Source organism: Dipodomys merriami, unplaced genomic scaffold, assembly GCF_024711535.1.
Source record: "Dipodomys merriami isolate MVZ:Mamm:240054 unplaced genomic scaffold, mDipMer1.0.p SCAF_31, whole genome shotgun sequence".
NCBI classification, from domain to species: Eukaryota; Metazoa; Chordata; class Mammalia; order Rodentia; family Heteromyidae; genus Dipodomys; species Dipodomys merriami.
This window is the reverse complement of record NW_027204604.1, coordinates 16,196,325-16,222,857: the sequence shown is the minus strand read 5'-3', so window position 1 is coordinate 16,222,857 and position 26,533 is coordinate 16,196,325. Positions and strand designations below refer to the sequence as shown.

At 39.5% G+C, this 26,533-nt stretch overlaps 1 protein-coding gene across 3 annotated transcripts in view; it reads right to left on the bottom strand.

Moving 5' to 3' along the window:
• Dennd1b (DENN domain containing 1B) overlaps positions 1 to 26,533 on the bottom strand; it is a 171,563-nt gene that overhangs the window by 86,019 nt on the left and 59,011 nt on the right. For 2 of the 3 annotated variants that reach the window (XM_070041888.1, XM_070041890.1), the window contains 7 exons: positions 22,873 to 22,922; positions 20,528 to 20,647; positions 11,919 to 11,988; positions 10,932 to 11,012; positions 8,261 to 8,320; positions 6,781 to 6,834; positions 4,765 to 4,875 (listed from right to left, as the gene is read on the bottom strand). In XM_070041888.1, the coding sequence (XP_069897989.1) occupies positions 4,765 to 4,875; positions 6,781 to 6,834; positions 8,261 to 8,320; positions 10,932 to 11,012; positions 11,919 to 11,988; positions 20,528 to 20,647; positions 22,873 to 22,922 (546 nt within the window). The remainder of the gene's footprint in view (positions 1 to 4,764; positions 4,876 to 6,780; positions 6,835 to 8,260; positions 8,321 to 10,931; positions 11,013 to 11,918; positions 11,989 to 20,527; positions 20,648 to 22,872; positions 22,923 to 26,533) is intronic. The other variant, XM_070041889.1, reaches the window with a different exon arrangement.

The window sequence follows — 26,533 nt, the reverse complement described above, 5'->3', positions numbered from 1 at the left end:
CTCTGTAAACGTTACAGAGTTATTTTTAGGGACAAACAGCACCTCACCAACAGAATCCTCAAGGTATCTGAGTCTCGGCCACAGTGCCTTCACAGAAAGCCACAGGAAGACATACCGTTGACACCTTTCAGTCTATCATCATCATCAAAACACTGTCATGGCGGAAAAGAAACTAACACAGCCAAGGAGAACTTCTAAGGTACTTCAGCTTACAAGTACACTTACAAGAATTGTAAAGAGAATCAAAAGCCAAAGTACAACTTCTTGCATGAAGTTTAAGCACATTCTAGTTTCTATGCTATACAAAAATATAGAAAAGTCAACTCACGGGGCGGGGATGGTGGCTCAGTGGTAGAGCACTTGCCTTGCATGCCTGAGACCCTGGGTTTGATTCTTCAGCACCACATAAGCAAAAAGAAAAAAGCTGGAAGTGGCACTATGGCTCAAGTGATAGAGCGCTAGCCTTGAGCTGGAGAGCTGAGGGACAGCGCCCAGGCCCAGAGTTCAGGCCCCACGACTGGAGCCCCCCCCCCCAAAAAAAGTCAACTCACTAGTCATTTTTTTTAAAGATTTCATTAAATGTTTTAGTAATAAAAAGTTTGTTTTTAGTTTATATCATGATCCTAGACTTTGACCTTAAATGTTACTATGCATAGAATTTATAGCATGTAATATATATACACACACATACATACATACATATATATACATACTGTACATACCAGTGAACTGTTCAAGAAAGATTCAAGCAAAGCAGCTTCCCCTACCCCCTCCCCCAAAAGAAGGGTAAGAACAGAAGAGAGAATTGAATTACATTTCCTTTATCAGTTCGACTTCCCCAGAGAATAAACTAAAATGGAGCTGTGAACTTAAGAGATAACAACACTAAAAGTTCTCGTGAATTGTCATAAACAACTGTTGACATGGAACATAGGGGAAACCCAGGTATAATAACAAAAAGCTTCATTAATAATTTGGTTTTATATTAAATATGATGTTAAAATATGGGCACAGTTTTGCTGTAAGCACATATGTCGTTGTCAGAAAACTATATTAACAGTCCCATGACTGTTTACCCTGTGTAGGCTCAATATATCTTTGATTTATTCCCATGTCTTTGGCACTTTGTAGCAATCCTAGGGGGTGAAGAGCGTTCCCTTTCTCATTTTACGTGTGAAGAAACCAAGTTTAGGACAGGAGCCTCCGTTATGAAAAGAGGGATATAAATTAAAACAAAGATGCCGATATTCTTTAAAAAGCTCCTCTGTGAGTTGTTTGTTTTCTTAAATTGAGAGCTCAGGCTTTCTCCACATGGCTCATCTTCCTGCAGATCTCTGCTTGAACTCCACCTCCCTGGAGGCCTCCACACAGCCACCTGTGCGTGGAAAGCAGAAGCCCACCTCTCACACCCACCTCCACCTGCACACACGAGCCTCTCACACCCACCTCCACCTGCACACACGAGCCTCTCACACCCACCTCCACCTGCACACACGAGGCTCTCACACCCACCTCCACCTGCACACACCTACCTCTCACACCCACCTCCACCTGCACACACCTACCTCTCACACCCACCTCCACCTGCACACACCCACCTCTCACACCCACCTCCACCTGCACACACCCGCCTCTCACACCAACCTCCACCTGCACACACGAGCCTCTCACACCCACCTCCACCTGCACACACCCGCCTCTCACACCCACCTCCACCTGCACACACCTACCTCTCACACCCACTTCCACCTGCACACACCCACCTCACACCCACCTCCACCTGCACACACCCGCCTCCACCTACACACACCCACCTCTCACACCCACCTCCACCTGCACACACCTGCCTCCACCTGCACATACCTGTCTCACACCCACCTCCACCTGCACACACCCACCTCTCACACCCACCTCCACCTGCACACACGAGCCTCTCACACCCACCTCCACCTGCACACACACACTTGCACACACATCTCACACCCACCTCCACCTGCACACACCCGCCTCACCCACCTCCACCTGCACACACCTGCCTCACACACCCACCTCCACCTGCACACAACCCTCTCACACCCACCTCCACCTGCACACATCCCTCAAACCCACCTCCAGCTGCACACACCTGCCTCTCACACCCACCTCCACCTGCACATACCCACCTCTCACACCCACCTCCACCTGCACACACGAGCCTCTCACACCCACCTCCACCTGCACACACGAGCCTCTCACACCCACCTCCACCTGCACACACGAGGCTCTCACACCCACCTCCACCTGCACACACCTACCTCTCACACCCACCTCCACCTGCACACACCTACCTCTCACACCCACCTCCACCTGCACACACCCACCTCTCACACCCACCTCCACCTGCACACACCCGCCTCTCACACCAACCTCCACCTGCACACACGAGCCTCTCACACCCACCTCCACCTGCACACACCCGCCTCTCACACCCACCTCCACCTGCACACACCTACCTCTCACACCCACTTCCACCTGCACACACCCACCTCACACCCACCTCCACCTGCACACACCCGCCTCCACCTACACACACCCACCTCTCACACCCACCTCCACCTGCACACACCTGCCTCCACCTGCACATACCTGTCTCACACCCACCTCCACCTGCACACACCCACCTCTCACACCCACCTCCACCTGCACACACGAGCCTCTCACACCCACCTCCACCTGCACACACACACTTGCACACACATCTCACACCCACCTCCACCTGCACACACCCGCCTCACCCACCTCCACCTGCACACACCTGCCTCACACACCCACCTCCACCTGCACACAACCCTCTCACACCCACCTCCACCTGCACACATCCCTCAAACCCACCTCCAGCTGCACACACCTGCCTCTCACACCCACCTCCACCTGCACACAACCGCCTCTCACACCCACCTCCACCTGCACACACCCGCCTCTCACACCCACCTCCACCTGCACACACCTGCCTCTCACACCCACCTCCATCTGAACACACCCACCTCTCACATCCACCTCCACCTGCACACACCCACCTCTCACACCCACCTCCATCTGCACACACCTACCTCTCACCCCCACCTCCACCTGCACACACACACCTCTCACACCCACCTCCACCTGCACACACCCACCTCCACCTGCACACACCCACCTCTCACACCCACCTCCACCTGCACACACCCACCTCTCACACCCACCTGCACACACGACCTTTTGACAGCAGTCACTGCCATAATACACACTAGCTGTTTACTTGTCCATTCACTTGGCTACTTCATTCCAGTAACATATCATCACCAAAATAGCTGGGCTTTGTCTTGCTTAGTTAGTGCTGAGCTCATGTACTATGAGCTCATACTACTGGCATTTTAGCATGTCCCTAAGAAATATTTGTTGCATGAATCAGTTCCTAGTCCTATAATTTATGTCATATTTTTAATCTTTCAGGCAAAAATCCCTCTAGAAATATCCTTCATAATCCTGAAAAAAATCTCATGTTTAAGAAAATAAGATGACGAGGAAAGAATGGTTTTGCTTCAGTGGTAAATTATACAAAAATAGAAAGTTAACCATGTAAAAAGTACCTAATCATTTACACTAAACACCTCTACAAGAGCTTTCAGAAGAAAGAAATAATTGCTTGTGTGTGGGAGCAAAAATATTGAGTTTGAATATCCAAATATTGAGATTGAATATCCAAGAATCCCCAAATTGTATTAATTCAATTACAAAGCAACATAAAACCCAAACATACTCTATTTCCAAGCTGTTGGCCTTGGAGGTAGCCATTTGACTTCTCTAAAAATATTTTTTTTCACTGTTAAATATTAAATAGGTATCCTAAAACTCTTTCTACTTTATTACACTAAAATATTATATAGAGTTTTTATTTCTACTAAAAGTACAAAATATTAAACCTATGATTTTATTTTATCAAGTAAAAACTATAGAAAAGCAAATTCATATAATAATGCATAACGGTTTCCAATATTTCACTGATGACTCAAAACTTTACATAAACATATAATGAAATTAAAAAGACAGAAATACAAATTTTTTGTTTAATGAAGAAAAAAATGATGAAATCAAGCAGAATACATTTGAATACTTTCCTGTGACCCAAGAAACATCTTTCTATCTGCCTTACTTCTGCTGCAATAATGGAGCCCTTCCAAAAGACCATTTTAGCAAGTGTCATAAAACCTGTGATTTATAAAAATGCCACTCTGACTTTTAAGTTATTATCAGTCTGAAGAGCTCCTCCATGTCAGAATTATTATAGAACCTGCTTCCAAACCACGAGCAAGCAACAAAGATGAATCCACCTATTACCAGGTTGGGGTAGCCACTATTATCGCAGCCTACTTGATTTCAAGTAGCTCAAATGGAAAAAGCCACAAGTGAATAATAAAGATCTCATAATAGCTCTTAAGAATTCTTTATGTGATAGAAGGCACTAAAATGAACTCTGGAGAGTTAAAAAGGAAAAAGGAAAAAAAAAACCTCATCTCCTGATAAGAAAAAAAAAATAATTAACCTGACTTAATGCATCTGAGAAGGCCTTCTATAAATCAGACTTTTGTACTTCAAGAGCTAGATTAAAACCATATATTTATAAAGTATGTAGATATTGTCTCCTACGTCCAGCCCCGCGCATTTCTAAATCTGCAGAGGTTTTCGGGTCCCTTTGTGAGCCGCTCGACCCCAGTGGCGGCTGGAAGGGAGGTGTGAAGTACTCACAGTGCTTAATTTGCTGGAGGTGATGACCACCCGCCTCTCATGCAGCATGCAGGCGTACAGGTGCACCATGTTGTACACGTCCACTGCCACGAAATACTCCGTGAGGTTTCTCTGGACAGGAGGGAAAAAGAACAGCATAAGTTGCAGCTCGCCTGAATTCGAAGAACATTTGACACTTGTACCAAAACGTCTTAATGATGAGATTCGAAGCGGCCCTCATTAAAACAATTCTGCCACCAACAGGAAGCACTAAAGCTGTCAATATTGTTTAGGGCAGAGCCTGCTCCACCAAGACAATGCTCACATCCTGATCATAGAGTCCCCAAACCTGTCACACCCCACCTGTCTGCGAGGAAGTGAACGGCCCAGAACCCAATGCACACCAAGGGTGGTGTTATCTTCCAAGTGTTGTCCCAACACTGAGTGATTCCTATATGCACTGGTCTCTGAGAAAATGCTACTCTAGAAAATGCATTTGAGTCTTTCTGTGTTTGCCATTCCCATTGCAGGCAAAAATCATGGTCTGATATCAGTCATCTATGCAAGACACCCAACAGATGAGGCAGAGGAACTGGACCAAGCACAGGTAGAGGAAGAAACGGCAGAGGGGGGGGAGAGAGGGGGAAGGGGCGGGGAATACATGTGGCAGGACTAGGGTTTGAACTCAGGTCCCAGCACTGGCTAGGTAGTCTTCAACCACGTAAGCCATGTCTCCAGTTCTTTTTGCTATAATTGTTGGTTAGAGTCTCACATTTTCATCCCAGGCAGCCTGAACTGTGATCCTCCTACTTATACCTACACATAGCTAAGATGACAGATCTATGTTATCACACGCATCTATTGATTAAGATGGGGCATTGATGATTTTTGTTTCTTTGTGTTTTTGTTCGTCTAGCCTAGTACCAAGTCACACCCTTCCAATCACTTTTTTCCAAGTACCTGGAATACAAACATAAGATACTATACCAGGTCAATGTGGCAGGTGTGTTTGCATATGCACAAACACGTACCAGTCCTGGGGCTTGAACTCAAGGCCCAGGTACTGTCCCTCTGTTTTTGTGCTCAAGGCTAATGCTCTACCACTTGAGCAACAGCTCCACTGTTGGCGTATTTTTAGTGAATAGTTGGAATCAAGAGTCTCACCAACTTTCCTGCCAGGAGGGCTTCAAATAGTGATCCTCAGATTTCAGCCTCCTAAGTAGCTAGGATTACAAAGGATTATAGGTGTGAGCAACCAGTACCTGGCTACCTACATGCTTTTAGAAAGAAAACATTCAGAAGGTTGGAAACATATATGGAAAACCAGCAAAAACTGGAGGCAAATGCTTTTGAATTATTCCTCCTGATTCATTTTAACTTTCCGAGGAAACCATAAGAAAAATTGCATAAGGGAATCTTTCCTTTTCACACAGTTATCCAAAGGCCTAAGTTACTTCCACTTGTATATGTAAATTTTCCTAAAAAAAAAAATTAACCTGTAGTAGTAACTAGTGAGACAAACTCTCTCCAGTACAGATATAATGAGGACTGTAGGTAAAAATGAAAACAGTCACCATTTTTATAATTTCTTGGAATGCCCTTCCAGTCTTATAAAGGAAATCAAGTAGGCAGACACAGCATACAGGGAGGGTGAGGTTCAGCGTTTGGCCCTGAAGTGACTGGGCGAAGGCTTTTCTATGCCTGGTATACATTCCTTGGTATTCTTCCCCCTGGGTAGAAGCAAGGTCTGGAGACAGCCCCTCTGTTTTGGTACAGGGAATCTTAGGGCTTACAGTTCTTACCTTACCACATCCCCTCATTTCACCAACAAGACATTAAGAAACGTATTAACAAGGCAGACATACAAAGATGAAAAGGAGAGAATTCCATTATTCCTATCTCACCACTGTTTCTCAAAAACACAGACAACTGCAGTGTGTCCTCTTCCTCTATACAGTAATCCACCAACAACTAGACCAAGACAAATGAAACCGATCACATAAGTGGAATAATAAAGGTAGAAAATGGAAAACTTACACTCTCTGGTATTGTTGGGAGTCCAGTGACATCAGGGGTAATGAAGTAGGAATGCTGATCAACGGAAACAAAGCACAGATGGGAAGGAGAATTAAAATTTGGTATTACATGTAATCCGGAATGAAGCAAACCAACAAAAGAAATGAATCCATCAATTAAATTAGTAAGTGCCACAGATTCTGGATTTGTAAATGACACAGTGGGTTTATATAAGGTGTAACAATAATTCGAATAGAGGGCATTAAATAGAAATAGTTCACTTTAAAATTGGACAGAAGTAGAATAAGAATCCTGAGAGGGCTGGGAAGGTGGCTCAGTGGTAGAGCGCTTGCCTTACATGCCTGAGGCCCTGGGTTCGATTCTTCAGCACCACATAAGCAAAAAGAAAAAAGCCGGAAGTGGCACTGTGGCTCAAGTGTTAGAGCGCTAGCCTTGAGCTGAAGAGCTGAGGGACAGTGCCGAGGCCCAGAGTTCAGGCCCCTTGACCAGACCCCCCTACCCCCAAAAAAAAGAATCCTGAGAAAAGTTTTAAGTCAAAATAAGTGCCTGACCAAAAAAGTGTTATATGACTATAAGATAGTATAAATATCTGAATATATATTCTTAAAACAACCATAGTGTATTGTAAAAATAAAGCAAGAGTACATCAAAGTCTACTGGGATTCCAGAGTTTCTATGATGAATCACAATAAATATCTTTTGTAAAAACATCATCAAGTACATTATTTAAAAAGTAATAATGGTCATTTTTAATGTTCAAATTTAAAATGCATCTACTCATCTATACCCAAAAACAAACATTAATTAATTCCTCCATTGAACAAAGCAATTCAACAGTACATTAGAACTCTTATAAAAGGTCTACTGTGTAAAAGGCTGTGTTTCCCCACAAGTTCCAATTTTAATGCCCAGAATCAAAATACAGCTTAATGATCAAAAGTATGTTTTATTTTCTGTTCATAGTCATCTACAAAAATATTTTTATTATCTTGATCACATCAGGATACATTTAATTCCATCTCATCATTTTAAAAAATGGGAAAAGAAACATTTAACATTGGAGCACAGTTGAAATAAAGACAGGGCCGGTTGGCACAGATATATGCATGACTTTCCAGGGTGGAAAAACCATTAAGATCAGCCACCAGAGAATCTCGTGACAAAAAGTGTGACCCGAATCTCATGCTGTGAATGTACTTCCACAAACTACTGAGCATGCGGGATACATGCAGATCGGATCTCAGTTAACTACTTTTATTTGGATGGATTTTTTTCTCTGTAAGACTGTACTTCATAAAACTGAGCTTTAAAAAGATAGTATAAACAGAAAATATATTTCAAGTGATTTTTTTTCCCCAGAAGTCAATTTGTCATTTCCCAGAGAGCTGGAGCAAGTGTTAAGGATCAGTGAGAAGAAAAATCAGTTTTCCAACTTTAGAGTGATTTTTTTTTTTTAAGATGTCAGTGTCGTTTAACTCACCGGTATTAGTGAGGGCTGATCTTTCAGAACTTGCTCACTGGCAATAAATATCTCTTGGTTCTTACAATATATGAGAGAAAAATGAATATTTTACTTTTAAGGGGGAAGTTTGCACAAATATTTCCTGTGAATTTGACACAAATGCATGTAGCTACATTATCCACTGGAAATACTTTACTCTGGAAAAACAAGCTAAAGAAAATATCTTTATTGATTGCATGGAGAATGTAGAATATAATAATAATTTGGGACATGGTTTCAAAACAGTCATTTATATTACAAAATTAACTGTGCATAAAAATCTCTGATATTCTAGAAACCACTAATCTACTTGCAGGAAATTAAAAACTTCCATGATCATCAATTTAAATGTGACAACATAAAATTACAATCTTCTCTACTAGCTGGGGACAAATGTTCCAGTCCCCAAATTGCCACTCACTGGTCAAATAGCACTGGGCCTATTACTTCAGAAACCTGGTGTTGAAAGCAAATGAAATCAGTAATGAACTTCATACAAAGGTGTCCAGCTTTTCAGACACTGTAACTTGAACATACAAGCTTGAAAAGAATACAATAACAATAAAAACAAATAAATAGAAAAAAGAAACTACAATCCTTAAAACTACCATAGATTGCCAATTCAAGAGCCTACCTAGCCAAAAGATATCCTGGGAAATACTTATCATCAATCATCAGGAAAATGTCAATCAAAACCATAATAAGTTTGTTATCACGTCAACCCCTTAAAATGCTACACTCACAAAGATTTTTAAAAAGGAACAAATTCTGGGGAGAATATAAAGAGGAAGTCTTGTACATTGTTGATGGGATGTAAATGAATAGAGCCAGTATGGAACACTTTATAAAGTTCCTCAAAATACTAAAAATAGAACTGCCATATGATCTGGCAATCCCAGCCCCTAAATGTAGCGGGAGGAAAGGTAATCGGAATTTCTGCACTTGTGTTCACAGCACTGTTCACAACAGCCAACACACAGAATTGATATGTGTCTGTCAACAGATGCCTGGAGTTTTTAAGGTGTGTATATACACAAAAGAATACTACTCAGTCATGAAAATAAAATCCTATGATCTGTGGCAGTGTCCAATGGAACCAGATAATGTGATATTAAGTGAAATAAGCTAGACACAAAAAGACACATAACTAGATGATTTTATTCTTCTGTGGAATCTAAAAAAGCTAATCTCATAGGAGCAGAGAAATCCAGTGTGATTATCCTCACTGGATCACTATGGTGTATATATGTGTAGTAAAGTACCCAAGAAGCTGGTTGAGATACCGTATCAATTAAAAACAAAGTAAAAACAAATTTGAACAGAACACATTTTTTAAACTTATTAATAATGCCTTCCATCACCTAAGCACCTACATTTTCTTAACTCTTTAACAAAATATGCTATTTTATGAAGGTTTTCTTTTCAAAGAATGATGGCTTCTTTTTGGAAAACCAAGAGGTCTCTGGGTTGTTCTTGATCTTCCCACTCAGATCCCTGCATTCTTTGGCTTTGGCGATCTGAAGTCTGAGTTTCTCTGTAAGTGGTCTTTCCTCTAATTCTTCTTCATAGGCTGTGTGGGCAATACACCTCAGCCTTTCCTCTATGCTCCCGATAATCAAATCTTCAAGTAGCTACTGCTAAGTCTGCTGGTAACGTCCAAATTTGAATAAAAATTTCAAAGCTATGCTTCACTTTCCATTCCTCTAATCCCTTCCCCCCACCAAAAAAAAAAAACTGACCAGGTCCACTTTGGCAGTGGGCAGCAGAAGAGGGGACAGCCAGGAGGTGGGAGAGGCTGCAGGAACACAGGGCGCAGCCAGCTGAGGCTGGCATGGCCAACCATAGGAACTAAGATACCACCAAATGCACAACTGCCAGCCCAGCACACATCTCTAGCTCCCTTCCTCTCAGTCTTTCCTGCATCATTGTCTTTTTTCTTCTCTATTGAAACAGAAGTTTACTATTAATTTGGATGAGACAGAATCAACATAAATAAATTTTAACCTTCTAATTGGAGTAACAAATTAATGAAGAATCCTAATTAAACATTCAACATGTTATCATTAACTTGAAATGTTTATAGCCACTCCAAACCTAGAAATGTGTTTTTAGATTTTTCTTAAGACACAATTAATAGATGAAGGATTTAATAGTAAGCAAGTCTGCCAAAGGGTCTGCCTGCCTTTGGCAAACGTCGTATTTGGAGGGTGTGTGATTATACTAGGAACTATACTGAAGTGTGAGGAGACAGAAGGAGCCACTTCCTATTCAGAATTTTCATCCTGCCTATTTTTCTGCCATTTTTACTCTTATTAAGTACTCTTCATTTTGGAAGGCGTAGTGGTTTTATGTGTGTTCCTCTTAATGTGTGTGGATTTCACTTGAAAAAAAAACATATATTCCTTCCAACAAAATATCCTTGCAAGTTAGTTATTTTTGATTCATCAATTTTTATTCTATAATTTAACAGCTACTAAACTACAAAACTAATACATCAACTTATGATTGTAGCACGTGGAACGTCTCAAGAATATCACCAAGTAATGCTGGAGCTATCACTGAACTCTGACTGGAGACAGAGGTGAGCGAACAAACAACTTCCGATGTTCTCAGGGGAGAGAGCATCATCACTGATTAAGTAAGTACTCACCACACTTAAATTGACAGGAGTGTTTGCCTTTGGTACTGGGTGGTTATACAGTGACTTGAGAGTTTCATTCAAATCATTTTCCTGAAACAAAGAAAAGTCCATTTAATTAGTGAAATAAACAGTAAACTACTGAGCACAGGCGGCTCATGCCTGTAATCCTAGCTACTCAGGAGGCTGACATGTGAGGATGGCGGTTGAAAAGTAGCCCTGGAAGAAAACTGCATTAGACTCTCATCTTCAACAAACCACCCAAAGCCAGCAATGGAGCTATGGTGTAAGTGGTAGAGCACCAGCCTGGAGCAAAAAAGCTAAGGCCCCAAGTTCAAGCCCCTGTTATCAATGTGTGCACACACACGTGCACATGCATGCACACACACACACACACACAATTAAAGTGCCCTTGTATATTACTGGTGGGGATGTAAAATGGTCCAACCACTGTGGAAAATGCCATGATGGTTCCTAAGAATCACATTATCCAGCATTTACACTTCCAGTTATCAGAGGAAAACCCTGAACCTAAAACCTGGTAGAGACAGCTCTGCAACCAGCATCATACAAGTATTATTCCCTATAGCCAGAAGGTGGATGCAGGGTAAGTGTCTACTGAATAAACAGATTGCATAGCTTCAGTTAGATACATTATTCGGCCTTAAAAAGGAGATTCTGACCTATGCTACTATGTGGGAACCTTGACTGTTCCATGCTAAGTAAAGTAAGTCGATGCCATACGAACAAGCACTGTAATTCCACCCCAGGAAGAGGCACAGAGTCAGGCGGGCACAGGAAAATGGTGGTGGCCAGGGCAGAGGAAGAGAGGCATGGGTAGCCCTGGTGTTTTTCAAGATGAAGTTTCAGAGAAATGCAGTGGGACAGCTGAAGAATGTTAGAGATGCACCTAACGCCACAGAGCCACATGCAGAAAATAGTTACTACGGCACGTTTTCCATTGTGTCTATTTAACACAGTAAGAAAAACATAACTTACCAGTTCCTTTACCAAGTAATCTGCCAGAGTATTTAGAAGCTTGTAATAGACTTCAAACCATGGCAGGTAACTGTTAAAAAAAAAAAAGTTATATAAATCTCTATGTATATATGTTCCTCAACACATAAAATCGAAATATATATATATATACATATGTATTCGAAATGCAGAATCAAGAAACAAGCCCTCAAAATAAACAACAAAATAAATAAAAACTAAAATACAATAAAAATAAACATCAAATTTACATACTGTTTCCAACAGGCTGATCATAAAAAAGCAGAAAGAACTATATACCCATATTCTCTCCACCAGCACAAAACACTCACATGCTATCTTATTATTAGTTATCATAAAACAAATTAGTCAAAGTTCTATCGTGAAAGCTGTTTAGCATGAGCTTCTATTTTATACCAGTGCTGTCTAAAACTATTTAATCCTATTTCATAGTAATCACTAATTGCACTCAAGATAAACATATACACACCCATACACACCCATATGTGTGTATATACACATATTATACATACTAATTTTAAACAGCTTTAAGACACTATACAATGACACTGCACATGACCTATCGATGTTATGTAATTATCGGAAAAAATTGAGAAATCTACCTCCGGAAGGTTTCTTCAAGTGAGCATGTGTAAGTTCTTATGTAAAGTATGAAGACACCTTAATTCCACTATGGAATCTAGCCTATGGGATCACCACTGTGCAGGGGGCCTGTATTACAGGCAGCACAGGTATTCAGGTGGTCTGCCTGTCCACCTACTCATCATTATGCAGAATAACATGTAATCACTCTTTTAAATATTACCGAACTTACAGCTCCTGCTGGGAAACAGGAAACGTTTCTCTTGCCATTTCTCCCTACTTTAACTCTCGTTTACTAAACTAGATCCTTTGTAAAACTTTCAAAACATATTACTGAGTTGGGCATGTAATACAAGTGAACTCTGTACTTGATCAATTCTTCAGAAATTATGTTTAAGTAGAATGGCAAGTTTCCAAGTAACTATTATTACAAATACCAGAAAGCCTATTCTGAAAAGTGTAAAACTACAAAAAGCTTTTAGACACCAAAACAAAACATTCTTCAAAGTTAAATTTAGTTTTGTTTGCTAAATCAAAGTATACTTCTATGAAAACTAAGCAGTAAATCAGAAAATTATCTCCTTATTTAAAAACATGTAACATAAAAAAAAACATGTAACATAACAGTGTATTAAAAACCTGCCCATACTTCCCCTCCAGAGAAACAGTAAATCAAAAATATACCACGTTGCTGATTTTCAATTAACAGTCATTATTTCCCTCAAAGCATTAGTTTAATAAGCTAAGTTTTAAGAGAATACATTTTGATGTTTTTACTACATAATTGTTCATGGATGAGAATATAAGGATAAAAAATATTTAAGGAGCTGGGAAGGTGGCTCAGTGGTAGAGCGCTTGCCTTGCATGCATGAGGCCCTGGGTTCAATTCCTCAGCACCACATAAGCAAAAAGAAAAAAGCCTGAAGTGGCGCTGCGGCTCAAGGGGTAGAACATTAGCCTTGAGCTGAAGAGCTGAGGGACAGCGCCCAGGCCCAGAGTTCAGGCCCCACGACCAGACCCAGATATATCTATATCTATATCTATATCTATATCTATATCTATATCTATATCTATATCTATCATCGATAGATATAGATCTATCTATCGATGATAGATAGATATAGATATATTTAAGACATCAGTGAATTGCACCTAGATAGTCTATCAGAATGTTTTCATGTAAAGTATGATTTATCTGTGATAATGAATGATACTTTTTGAATCATAGAAACCTAACATCTTAACAAAAGTTGTAATAGTCAGGTAAACTACAGTATCTTTGCTCAGCAGAATAATATCATTGTTTAAAATGATTACAAATACTAGTACTATGAAGACACCTATCATATATAAATGTATTTACCCAACTTTTGGTTGAATATATGCAATTACCTTTTGTGACTTTTGGAAATACCACTGGTAGAACATAGTAAAAAGGATGTAAACAAAAAAGGACCAAATTCAAAATGTCACCTAATCTCTCAATTGTGTAAGAATTTTATCTGAAAATAGAACAATCTGCAAAAATGCACACTATAAATAGCATAAACTTTATATGCTTATTTTTGTTTGTTTCTTAGGTAATTTTCAAACAATATGTGTTCGAAGCAGCAAATTAATTAAATTATATGCTTAAACTAATTGCCAATGAATTGAAAGGTTTTTCACTAAATCTTATACTTCCAAAGTTACTCCCAGTCTGTTTTTTTTTGTTCACAACCTACCACAAAAAGCCTAGAAAGTTTAAAGAAAAACCTATATTCAGAATGCTTAGAAGACTTGAATCTAATAATTTTCTTGAATAGTTAAACATTGTAAAGATAACTTCTTTTAACAAAAAGTAAATGTGCTTTAGACTTGTGAGTATACACAAATATAACAAATTATTCTGGAGGACCAATTATTTTAAAGTTTCATCGTATGATCACTTCCTTAATTTTCAACAAAGATGTAAGGCAGGCAGAAAACAGACATAATACAAATCCTTGAGCTCATTTTGCTGTGTAAGAGGATTTCCCCGACACTTGGACTTCCACTCCCGAGCTGATAAAACTTTTACATTCCGAAGTCAAAGGTTAAATAAAGGGAAGGAAATGGTTTTTGTCAAACAGTCAGGTAACCGCTAACACTGGATGATCAGCAGGAACCTAAGAGTAATCAAATAAAAGCAAGGAAACTGCCTTTTTGGGTAGGAAAACGTCTGATGTCTAGAGGCTGTTTTTCTGTCTGGAAAATTGACACAAAAATGTGTAAAATTGAAACGTTCTGTTCCCTAAGAGATTTGCCCAAAGGAAGAGTGGGAAAGTGTCCAGGTTTGGGCTAAGTTAAAAGGGGCAAGGGGAACTACCAAGGCCGCGACATAAATCTGTCTTGCTTATTAGAATATTTCGTTTTGAACCCTTGGCGACAATTTTATAGTTGTAAAGCTATGTTAATCGAGTTAGGGGGGAAAAGGTATCTTGTGCACTTTTTGCTAGCATATGAAAGCAATCCCCCCACCAAAAAAAAGTTAAGGCAATCCTGAGTACAAACAATGGGACAATATCTCAGGGTATTTTTGAAGTCATGTCAGAGAAAGAATTAAATAAAACTTGTAACAATAACCCCCAAATAAGTAACAGTTTCCATATTACTCTGGACTGAAATCTAACTTCTCTTCTAAAAAGGAAACAAAACTAATAGAAATTTAAGAAAGAACAAACAACAACATGTTGATCTATAAACATTTTTTAGCGTAAGTCCAAGAAGGGGGAATAAAATAAACATTATTTTTCATGGCATGGTGCAGACAGTCTCACTTAGAACTTGAAGATAAGCCTAAGTTAGCTGTAAACCTCATAGTTCCTTCAATGGCTCACACACAGACCACTGCAGGAATAGTTTTGGAAGTGACACAAGTCACAGAAGCAGAGAACCTAGTGGTAGTAAGCAAACACTAAATGATGTTGCTGCTTATTAGCTTCATAATTAAGAGCCTAAGTCCTTGCTATTCAAAATTTCAACCAACAAAGTTTATTTTTTGTTGGTACTGATGAAAATGTTCTGTTAATTTAGATTTTTGTAATAAAATCTTTTTAAATTCCTTCTATGTATTCACTACTTTTATTCTGACTACTCTTTTCAAAGAATCTAAAGTATTTTCAACTGTTTGGTATCAACAAAAACTCAAGAGACATAAATATTTTTCTTGTTAAAATTTTATATGAGTGCCAAGCACTGGTGGCTCATGCCTACAATCCAAGCTACCTAGGAGGTTGAGATCTGAGGATCACGGTTTGAAGCCAACCCAGGCAGGAAAGTCTATGAGACTTTTTACCTCCAATTAACCACCAAAAGCCTGAAATGAAGCTATGGCGCAAGTGATAGATCACTAGCCTTGAGCAAAGAAGCTCAGTGCCCAGGTCCTGAGTTCAAGCCCTAGGACCAACACACACACACATATATGCGCACACACACACACGCATACACACACACACACACGCATACACACACACACACACACAGAGTTTCATATCTATGAAACAAATTCACACATAAGCAGGTAATAAACAAGAAGATTCTGGGGGAAAGAATAACATTTACTAACAATAGGAAAACTGTAATGAGTAAGATATTACTGAGACAATGGAAGAAACACTTGTTAATTTTGCCTAAGAATCTTAATTCATTTGCTCCTGAGAATAAATACCAAAACCAATCCAGTATGATCTTGATGTACAATTCCTAAAAATACAGCAACTTCAATAAAGATATACTAATCTTATACAATCATAGCAAGGTATTAATTTTTATATTCCTAAATCATAACACAGTTCAGGCAAAGATAAAAGTAACCGATTAAAAAAACATAATCTGAAAGAAAATCATATTGGTATAATATCTCAATTTACAAGAAAAGAAAAAAGAAAAGCTACCAATTGTCAGATTAAGCATGTACAAAAATTCGAGAAATTTATAAAGGATATAATGAAAGTCAATGGAACATTTTCAATTCATGAATCATTTTAAATATATTCATCTATCTTACCAATTGTCATAAGTACTATAATTAATCCCTTATTGATAAGCTATTTAAAAAATTGTAAATGTGTCTGAACAAGTCTTATGGAAACAAGACTCTACATTTCTTCTGTGAATAAATTTCTCCAGCACTTTACTTGTTTTCCTATTGTTTTTATTTGTTTTATATATGTATGGGTTTTTTTAATGTGCAGTACTAAACATTAAACCCAGGGCTTTTGTGCATGCTAGGCAGAAGCTCTACTTGACCTATGGCCCCTGCTCTTTTCTTTGTTTGTTGTTTGTTTGTCTAATAGAGTCTCACTACTACCTTTCCCCAGGCTAGCCTTGAACTAAAACTCCTTCTATCTCTTCCTCCCAAGAAGCTAGTTGGGCATTCTGGTGAGCACCACCATACCTGACCTCTGTTCTTTTTTTTTTTTTTTTTTTTTAATTTTATTTTATTTGAGAACATACTGTACAGAGGGGTTACAATTACATGGGCAGGATAATGCATACATTTCTTACCAAGCATTGCAGCCTCCTCCTTTGTTTACCCTTCACCTCCCTTCCCAGCCTCCCCCCTCCCCCCCACCCAATCATACCCCCCTCGCCCCCCCCCACAACGACATTGTAAAGCTGGTTTTGACATGACATTTTGTACTTCTCATTGTTGCAACAGGTCCACCTGAATCCTTAAATGACTTGTTTGTCCCCATCTCCTCCACATGTTATACTGACATCAAATATAGTGAAAGCGGGGGTTACACTGTGGGGGAGGGACATACAAAGCAACAAAGAAATAATCTTATAAATGCGTTAGAAACACATGCATGAAAGAAACGAAAACATTAAAATACATATTTAAGGGTTCGTTTTCCTAACATCACATTATCTGACCTTTTCCGCTTGACTCATACCTATACTAGATATTGCAAATAAGGGAAACCATGGGACCTGTGTTTCTTTGGGCCTGGCTTACTTCACTTAATATAAATTTTTCCAAGCCTTTCCATTTCCTAACAAATGGGGAAATGTCATTCTTTCTGATGGAGGCATAGAATTCCATTGTGTATATATACCACATTTTCTTGATCCATTCATCTACTGAGGGGCATCTGGGTTGGTTCCATATCTTAGCTATGGTAAATAATGCTGCAATAAACATAGTTGTGCTGGTAGCTTTAGTGTGGTCTTGTTTGTAAACATTTGGGTAAATGCCCAAAAGTGGGATTGCTGGATCATAGGGGAGATCTATGTGAAGTCTTTTGAGGAACCTCCATACTGCTTTCCAAAGTGGCTGAACAAGTTTACATTCCCACCAACAATGAAGTAAGGCTCCTTTCTGTCCACATCCCCTCCAGCATCTGTTGTTGTTAGAGTTCTTGATTTTTGCTGTTCTAACTGGAGTGAGGTGATATCTCAATGTTGTTTTGATTTGCATTTCTTTTATGGCTAGGGATGTTGAACATTTCATGTGTCTATTGGCCATCCTTCTTTCTTCTTCAGAGAAGCTTCTCTTTAAGTCTTTCGCCCACTTATTTATTGGGCAGTTGTTTCCTTGAGGATTTGTTGTTGGGTGGTTTAATTTTTTGAGTTCCAAGTATATTTTAGATATGAGACCCTTGTCCGTTGTATGGCTAGTAAAGATCTTCTCCCAATCAGTGGGCTTTCTATTGATCTTGCTAGCTATGTCATTTGCCCTGCAGAAGCTCTGCAACCTTATGCAATCCCATTTGTCCAACCTTTCTTTGATTTGTTGTGTTTCCGGGTCTCTATTCAGAAAATTTCGGCCTGAGCCAAGGAGACCTAGGGTTTCTCCTATTCCATCCTGTAATGTTTTCAGAGTGTCTGCTTTGAGTTCAAGGTCTTTGATCCATTTGGAGTTGATTCTGGTGCAGGGTGATATATAAGGATCTAGCTTTAGTTTTCTACATGTAGTTAACCAATTTTGCCAGCACCATTTACTGAAGAGGCTGTCTTTCTTCCATTCTATTGTTTTAGCTTCCTTATCGAAGATTAGATGGCTATAGGTCTGTAGGTTCATTTCTGGGTTTTCAATTCTATTCCATTGGTCCTGTTGACCTCTGTTCTTTTTCTTAGTAATCTGTAGGTGCTTATAAAGTATAGTTATTGACCTTCTGCTATATCGATTATCAACTTACCTCTACTAGTCAATTTCTTTGTTAATATTTGTCAGCAAGCATAAGTTTACATCATCACCATTACACCACCCTGTCAGACTTCAGAATTTCATGGTAGGTACAAAAGGCTCTCACTAGCAGCAATTTTCTTTATGCCAGTGGGATTTTTTTAATAGTATATTTAGTTTTAGGGTTCTGGTCAACAATGATAAGTTCTATCTAAAACAACGGAGAACCCTAAGCCAGGTGGAAAACCGGGACTGGATTCCCACTCTTTGTCCTACAAGTGCTGGCATATAAATACTGACCCATCCACAGTCTTTTTCTGACTAAGGTGCTGATTTCTACGAATGCCTTCTTCACCGTCAGAACTAGATAGCTACCTGATTTACTGGCTATTCTTTCAATCAGCTACTCTCAAAGAACACCTCAGTACCCAGGCTCACAGCACAGACTGAGGTAAACCATTAAAACTTAAAGGGGAAATATTTTACAGATTTACTAGAAAAAGTAAGCTAGACAATGGAATTTTTCTCCATGATTTTTTTTCATGGAACTTTGATAACAGGTCTATTTCTTACCTACCAGAAAGCACTGTCAAATGGCCAAAAAAAAAGAGGCATAAAAGGAAATGCACCTCACCCACTCTCCCCATTCCACAAGCCCATCTCCACCACCCATCCAACCTATCTACAGCTTGAAACGTAAGACTCTTCAATAAAGTATACCTTTTAAATATCTCTGCTAGGGAACCAAAAAACTACGCTCTAAAAGAAAGAAGACATTCAGTTTGATCTAGAAAGCCATGACGCTGGGAAGATGGAAACCACCGTTTCTCCAGTTCCATCAACTGTTCTGAATCTATTAACATCTCACTGAAAGGTGCAGTGAGAAGCCATCAATTTTACACCAAGGGTTTCTCTGCACTATGAGAACTGACAGATTAAACGTAGTTATTTCCTCTCAGCATTTCTGCAGGATCTAGGGTAGCTGCAGGGTAACAGCACAGAATCACTTGTTACAAATTATCCACCTGGATTTGTGATGCACACTTCATTTCCAGGAGAGCTAACCTGTAGATGCCATCCTCTCCATGGTGACTCAGATCCAAGGTTCGCCCTCAGCTACCCACTGAATGGAGGAAGACGTGCTGGATGGACGGAAGTAGGTCAGGTGGGAACCGGTACCAGAGAGATCATAGTATGGCTAAGCCCCTGCTACTTCACCCAGTTTATTGCTGAAGTCAGAAGCGCAGGACCAAAGTAGCAGATGTCACCACTGCCCAATGAGAATTAGAAATAGCAACTTTCTAAAAAAAACTTAACACATCATTTGAAAGTTTTAAAAAATCCAATCGTCAAACAGACCCCTCAAACTTCTGCCAGCTTCCAGCTTTCCATCACCAGTCATTTTTGCTAAAGCCAAGTTGTGGTACAGACAGACATAGCTCACATTTATTAAATTGAATACTTATATCCTATTCAATATGTGCAACTCATACATTATTTGAGGTGATATGTTAATTTTCAAAAATAAATCCATAAAATCCAATCTTTAAAAGAGTTAGTTCTTTCAAGAAAAAGAATATATAATACTATATACATATATATAGGAGATATATATATATATGTTATTGCTAACTCATTACACCCAACTGGTTAATTAAATTATATGGAATACCAGGGAAATCACTTTTCAACGTAACTTGAATTCAGAATGATGACAATGAAAGAAGCAAATGCTGAGGGCTTCTTTTGTCTTGCTTATATTTTGGAGATCCCAAGCAGAACAAACACAAAAGACAGAGCTAATGTGTTGTGCAGGTATTTTTCTTTTACTACTTTTTTTTTAGCTACTGTTACTTACCTCAGGATGCATAGACAAATTTTGCCTCCTGATGTGAGTCTGCAGAATCCGAATCTCTGCTTACTTTCTATGTCTGTCAGCACAAAGGTAAAGTGCTGTCCAACTTGGTTTTGAGACACCCTAAAACACAGCAACATCGTGAAGCATTCAGCCTGGTGCGACATCTTTTTTCCGAGAGACAAAGGCAACAAAATATTTCTCAATGGCATTGGTTCTACCTTCCCAATCACTTGGGTCCATAAGCTAAAATTATGCTTTAAAACTAGAACAAGTATCAAATGTAAACTAAACCATGACTCAAACATCAAAATACCTTTGCTGCATCTTATAGGCTGGGCAACTTATTACTTACTAATTCATTACCAGGAAACTGGAAGGAGTTTACCATAAGTTTCATAAGTCTAAAAGTACTCATTGATATTTTTTTTTTCTTTTTTGGTGGGTCGTGGGGCTTGAACTCTGGGCCTGGGTGCTGTCCCTGCGCTCTTCAGCTCAAGGCGAGCGCTCTACCGCTTGAGCCACAGAGCCATTTCCAGTTTTCTAGTGGTTTATTGGAGATAAGAGTCTCACGGACTTTCCTGCCCGGGCTGGCTTTGAACCATGATCCTCAGATCTCAGCCTCCTGAATGGCTAGGATTACAGGCGTGAGCCTCCAGCGCCCGGCGATATATTTTTTTAAATATGAAGATACTATTCCCCAGTCTTCAGAAGAAGCCACCCATGGCTGCGTCCTTGTACTCAACTGCAGCCTCTCTTTTCCAAATTAAGGTTTTCTTGTTTTTTAATTGTTAATTGCCTAGACAGCAAATCAAGTTGTTTTAGAATCTAATGGCAGCCACCAACAACCACTGCAGTTGCTTGGCCTGCTGACCCAAGGAAGCACCATACAAAACCCTACCACTATCGTTTTTCTTAGCATTCTCTTTTAAAATTTTGAATATACTAAAGAACAATTTCTCAGTGCAAATAAGAAGACAGTCTCTACCAAAGAAGCATGCTAGCTAATCTGTAAGGAATTTTTGCTTAAGAATCATAATATTATAACGGGTCACATTGCACTATAAGGGATAATACAAATCACTGGATAAAAAATATTTCCTTCTATTTCAAACATATGAATATACTTTCTGGAACTGTCCTGTAACCTAGGCATTAGATAAATGTAATATAACTTCTAGTTCCTTTCCCAAAGTAAAATAGCCATAACACCCATACACTTCAGGTTGAAAAATAGCCATATGGATTTTTAAAAGAGAAATAAAGTACTACCAATGTACCAATACAAACAAATTACTCTAACAAAAAAAAGTGCTGGATATTTAACAAATATAAGAAGACAGTCTTTAAAAAGTTTTATAAATTTTACTATGTTTATATAAGCTTTGTAAACTTCAAATAAAACTCCCAGTAACTGATGTGGCCTTTAGTGCTCAAGTTTTACAACACTCTTTCATAGCTTTTCTTCCCCTATTTCATTCTTACGATTGATTTGGAAACTGTAATACAGGGGGTGAGCAAGGGGCATGGTTGTCTCCCCAGAAATGAGGTAAAACAAGGGGTGTCATTTGTCAGGGTCAGACAGTTTATTTTTAATATAGTAAAACTTTAGAGTCTTACTAATCCTTTGCAAAGTATTTTCCTAGAAAAAGAATTTTCTTAAAAAAAAAAAAGAAAACAAACCTATCACACTCTTAAGAAAACTGATAATAGGGTGTGAAAATCACATGACATACAATAAATGGCCTGTTATTATGCTCAGAGGGCTATGTATTCTACTGAATTCCAACTGCAGACATGTAGCTTGTTCCGTATCTGTGCAGTGAAATACTAACGTAATAAAGTTTCCCACACTGCCTTCAGGAAGATCTCCTGTAGCCTCACCCAGTGCCGCACGCTTCTGTGGAGGAAGCCGGCTGGCCCAGGAGATCACTAACCATGACAGGCCCAACGCTACGCAGATGGCCTCTCCTATTAGAAGGTGCGAGATCGAAAGCAGGCTCTCTGCATCTCACTTTCAAAGGCATCCTTTGAAGGCTCTGCTGGAAGATGCATATTTTTCTGTAACCACTTAAGATGCATACACAAAGAATACAAAAAAACAACGGAACCTGCTGGTGCTACCGGGCTAAGACTCCTAGCTGACCACAGTGGAGAAAAAGATACACTGGTCCAGTAGGCTTCCTCATTATTTAATTGTGAATCTCTAGTCTCCAGTGCTTCTCTGGAAACTGTAAGGATAGGGTATTATTTCATTTTGTAAAAATAAACAACAAAAACACGCAATCATTTGTAGAGAATTCGCTAAGATGGACTAAACTTATTTTCACTCCGGACGCATACCATACCTTTCCACGTCAAAGGGGAAACAGAACTTTGGCACACTCTGCAACACTTCCTACAAATGCAATGCAAAATAAAGAAGATACTTTAGCATATGTTTTTAAAGATGCAGTTAAAACTTTTTAAAAGACATTTTCTAAGAGAAGAGGGTGGGGGGAGGGGGGAATAGGGGAGTAGTTGTTCTTTCGTTGTTCCTTTAAGCGAACTAGCACAGGTTCCTAGACTAAAATAATTGATTATTAAAAAGGAATTAAGTTTGTCTTGGGCAGATTGTACAGACAATGCTGCAGAGGCCCCAGGAGGGAGCAGCCTGGCCTGAAGGGTATTAACACCTTCGCATCCCCGCTGGGGTAGCCTTCAACAAGGCCATATGGATTTTACAAGAAGCACCACACCATATGGAGAAGCTCCGTCTGCTGCTACTCGTACCACAGGCTAGCCATTGGGACTTCTGACAGATCCTGGCTCAAAAATATAAATGTTGTTTCAATTAAAATGCAGGCAGAGAAAAGGGAAGGAGGTTGGCAGCAGAATGAATTACTGAGGGGTAAAGTAACTCTCCGTGGCCCATCCTCCAATAGTTTTTATTCACATTTTTTAAAAGACTATCGTGTAAAAAAAATAATATGTCTCAACATTTGATACTGTTTTCTTTTTCTAAATACTCTTAGAAATGTAAATATCGTTTAAAAAAGTAATCCTTTAAGCTAAACATAGCTCACTACTATTCTGTGTATTTTCCTTTAAATTTTACTTCATACTACAATCAGGGTTTCAGTTAAACCTAAAACAAATTCTGATTTTAAAACCTTCAATGGCAATATAGTCATTATAATTCATTTTTAGATATCATTTGTATTAATAATTACAATAAAATGCAAACAAACAGGCACTTGACAGAAAATAGAAAAAAATGTATTTTGTTGTACCCCCCCCCAAAAAAAAACAGCTTAAAATGGAAGCCTGGTTCAAAAGTTGTACTAAATACAACTTCCTATTAATTCAAAGCGAAGTGATCTTACAAGACAAGGCAGACTGATGAAGATGTTTACTATTTAAAAGCCCACAGAGCAAGTACCTTGATATTATAACCAATTAATCTCTCCTACTCACTCAAAATTGTTTTAGCTATCACCTCTTTATCAATACAACTTATACTTGTAGAATCACCAATATCTGAATATGCAAACTCTCTATATAAACACAGCGCTGAGTTTTTTAAAGAGGAATTGCTCAGATGCTTTTAAAATGTACACTGCATTTAGCAATTAAGAGATAAAAACACTGGAATCCCAATAGCAATGCCTAAGAGAGCTTCAGGAGCGTGAGCTCACAGAAGCAAGAAGAAAAGCAATCTGCGAAACGCCACCTCCCACCCTAGGGCAGGCCCCCAGGTTTGCTTGTGAACCTGAGTCTTTAGAAGGCTGAGCACAAACTGTGCATTTAGAGAAAGTTTTGGGTTTGTTTTTTTTTTTTTTACTGTGGATAATATGGTCACACGTGATGAAGGGGAGGGTCACTAAAATTTGAAATCAATTACAGAAACACAGTTCCATGCAAATGGGAAGAGTTGTTTGTCACCTGACTGGTACTCAGTCTTTATCATGGGTTGCAGAATAAGGCCATTCATCATATTTATTACCTGAGTGCTGTTCAGACATCTTCCTATGAAACTGTGCCAACAAAGACTCTGCAAACGGCAATGTCTACCTCTAAACATACCCAGCCCAGTGATATACCCACATCAATGCGGAGACTTAAATTAAGAAGAAAGCTTCCCTATCTTGCTCTCGCACCTCCCTCCTTGTACACAGGCCTGCACAACAGTCTCAGCTCGCTTCCCAACTGGCAGCAGCAACCCTCAGGGGACAGGTCTTTAAACCTCCGCACTCTTTAAAATTCAGCCAGCCAGCAGGTCTATAGACTAGTGTATAAACAGTATAGACCAAAAAAGAAAAAAAGAATCCTCCCTGAGCTTATGTCAGTGACAAAGCAGCGCCACAGTTCACTGTTTTACTCCCCTGACAGTGTAAGCAGGCTTTACACAGATCAATAGCTGAAAGTCCTACCTAGCTCCCAGGACTCGGTTTTCTTCCTTAATTACAGGTGCTATGCAAACTGAAGTTAAAAAAGGAAAAGAAAGAGTTGCAGGGGAGAATAAAATGTATTCAAATATCTTTCTTAACATCAGCATTCAAAATTATACTTCTATGCTTGCCAAAGAAAAAGTGTTCATAAAGGCTAGTGTACACACACACACATACACACACACACACACACACACACACACACACACACACCACACACCACACACCACACACCACACACCACACACCACACACACACACCTAGATCTGCAATCAGACTACATGAAAGGGTTAAGGTAATGTTCTTGAGAAGTTATAACCTTTTCCTTTGTTTCTAAAGATTTTTCTTTTTAAATAATTTCTTTACCCAAGAAGATTTATTTGAGTTCCAGAATCTTCCTTACTCTCCAAAATATACTTATGCAAAAAGTACATACTGACTGACACATTAAATGACAGAAATAACACAAATGAATGAAATAGAAAACAAAATTATGAATAGTGAAATATAAGGGCAACAGATACTTCTGCATGCTCTAAAACAAGGCAACCACATCACATTAATAACTAGACACAAGAACTGATGAAAATGTATATTGCTTTCTGACCCATATCAATAAGTTGATCTTATGAGAAAAAAGAGGAAATGGCTAAGAAATAGTTAAAATGGTTTAAATGGTGTGTTCTTCTTTGTGATTACCTCTAAGCACTAGAAACTGATGGACAAAACATGCACGTATTACCTATTTTCACTTGTAGATATTGAAACACTTAAAAATGAGCACACACTGGGCACCAGGGGCTCACACCCGTAATCCTAGCTACTCAGGAGGCTGAGATCTGAGGATCGTGGTTCAAAGCCAGCCCGGGCAGGAGAGTCCAATTAACCATCACAAAACCAGAAGTGGCATTAAGGCTCAAAGTGGAAAGCTCTTTTTGCTTAACAGCAGCACTCAGGCCCTGAGGTCAAGCTACACACCAAACAACCAACCACCACCAACAACAAAAAAGCATCCAACAGTTATTTAAATCAAGGTAAGTAGAAGGTAAGTAAGAAAACTCATCAGGTTTTACGTGTGTGAACTGATGGGCCACCGCGGCTATGTGGGAAGGGTGTTAGAAGGCAGCAGACCTGACTTTCACACCTGGGAGATCTCAGGGTTGTTTATTAGCAGAGGCGTGGGCATGGGGCACGCGGCTGCCAGCGCAAGGCAGCGCTAGCACAAAGGCTCTGGTGCCACATTTGCATTCAAATTCTCTCTCAGACGGCACTCCCTCTGCCAAAGGAGCAAACACTGAGTGCCTGCCTCTTACAATCAAAACAGGGCTCACTTGGCGATGTAGATGGGAACCAAATGATTAGAGATTATTATACCCCATCTCTCTCTCTCTCTCTCACTCCTCTCTCTCTCTCTCTCTCACACACACACACACACACACACACAAACACACACACACACACACTAGTTAGCTAGTATATTCAAAACTTGCTCTAACAACTCCTATCAGAGGAATTCTAATAAAGCCGTTCATCTATTCAAGTATCTACTGAATAATAGCTATGACATTAGATATTGAC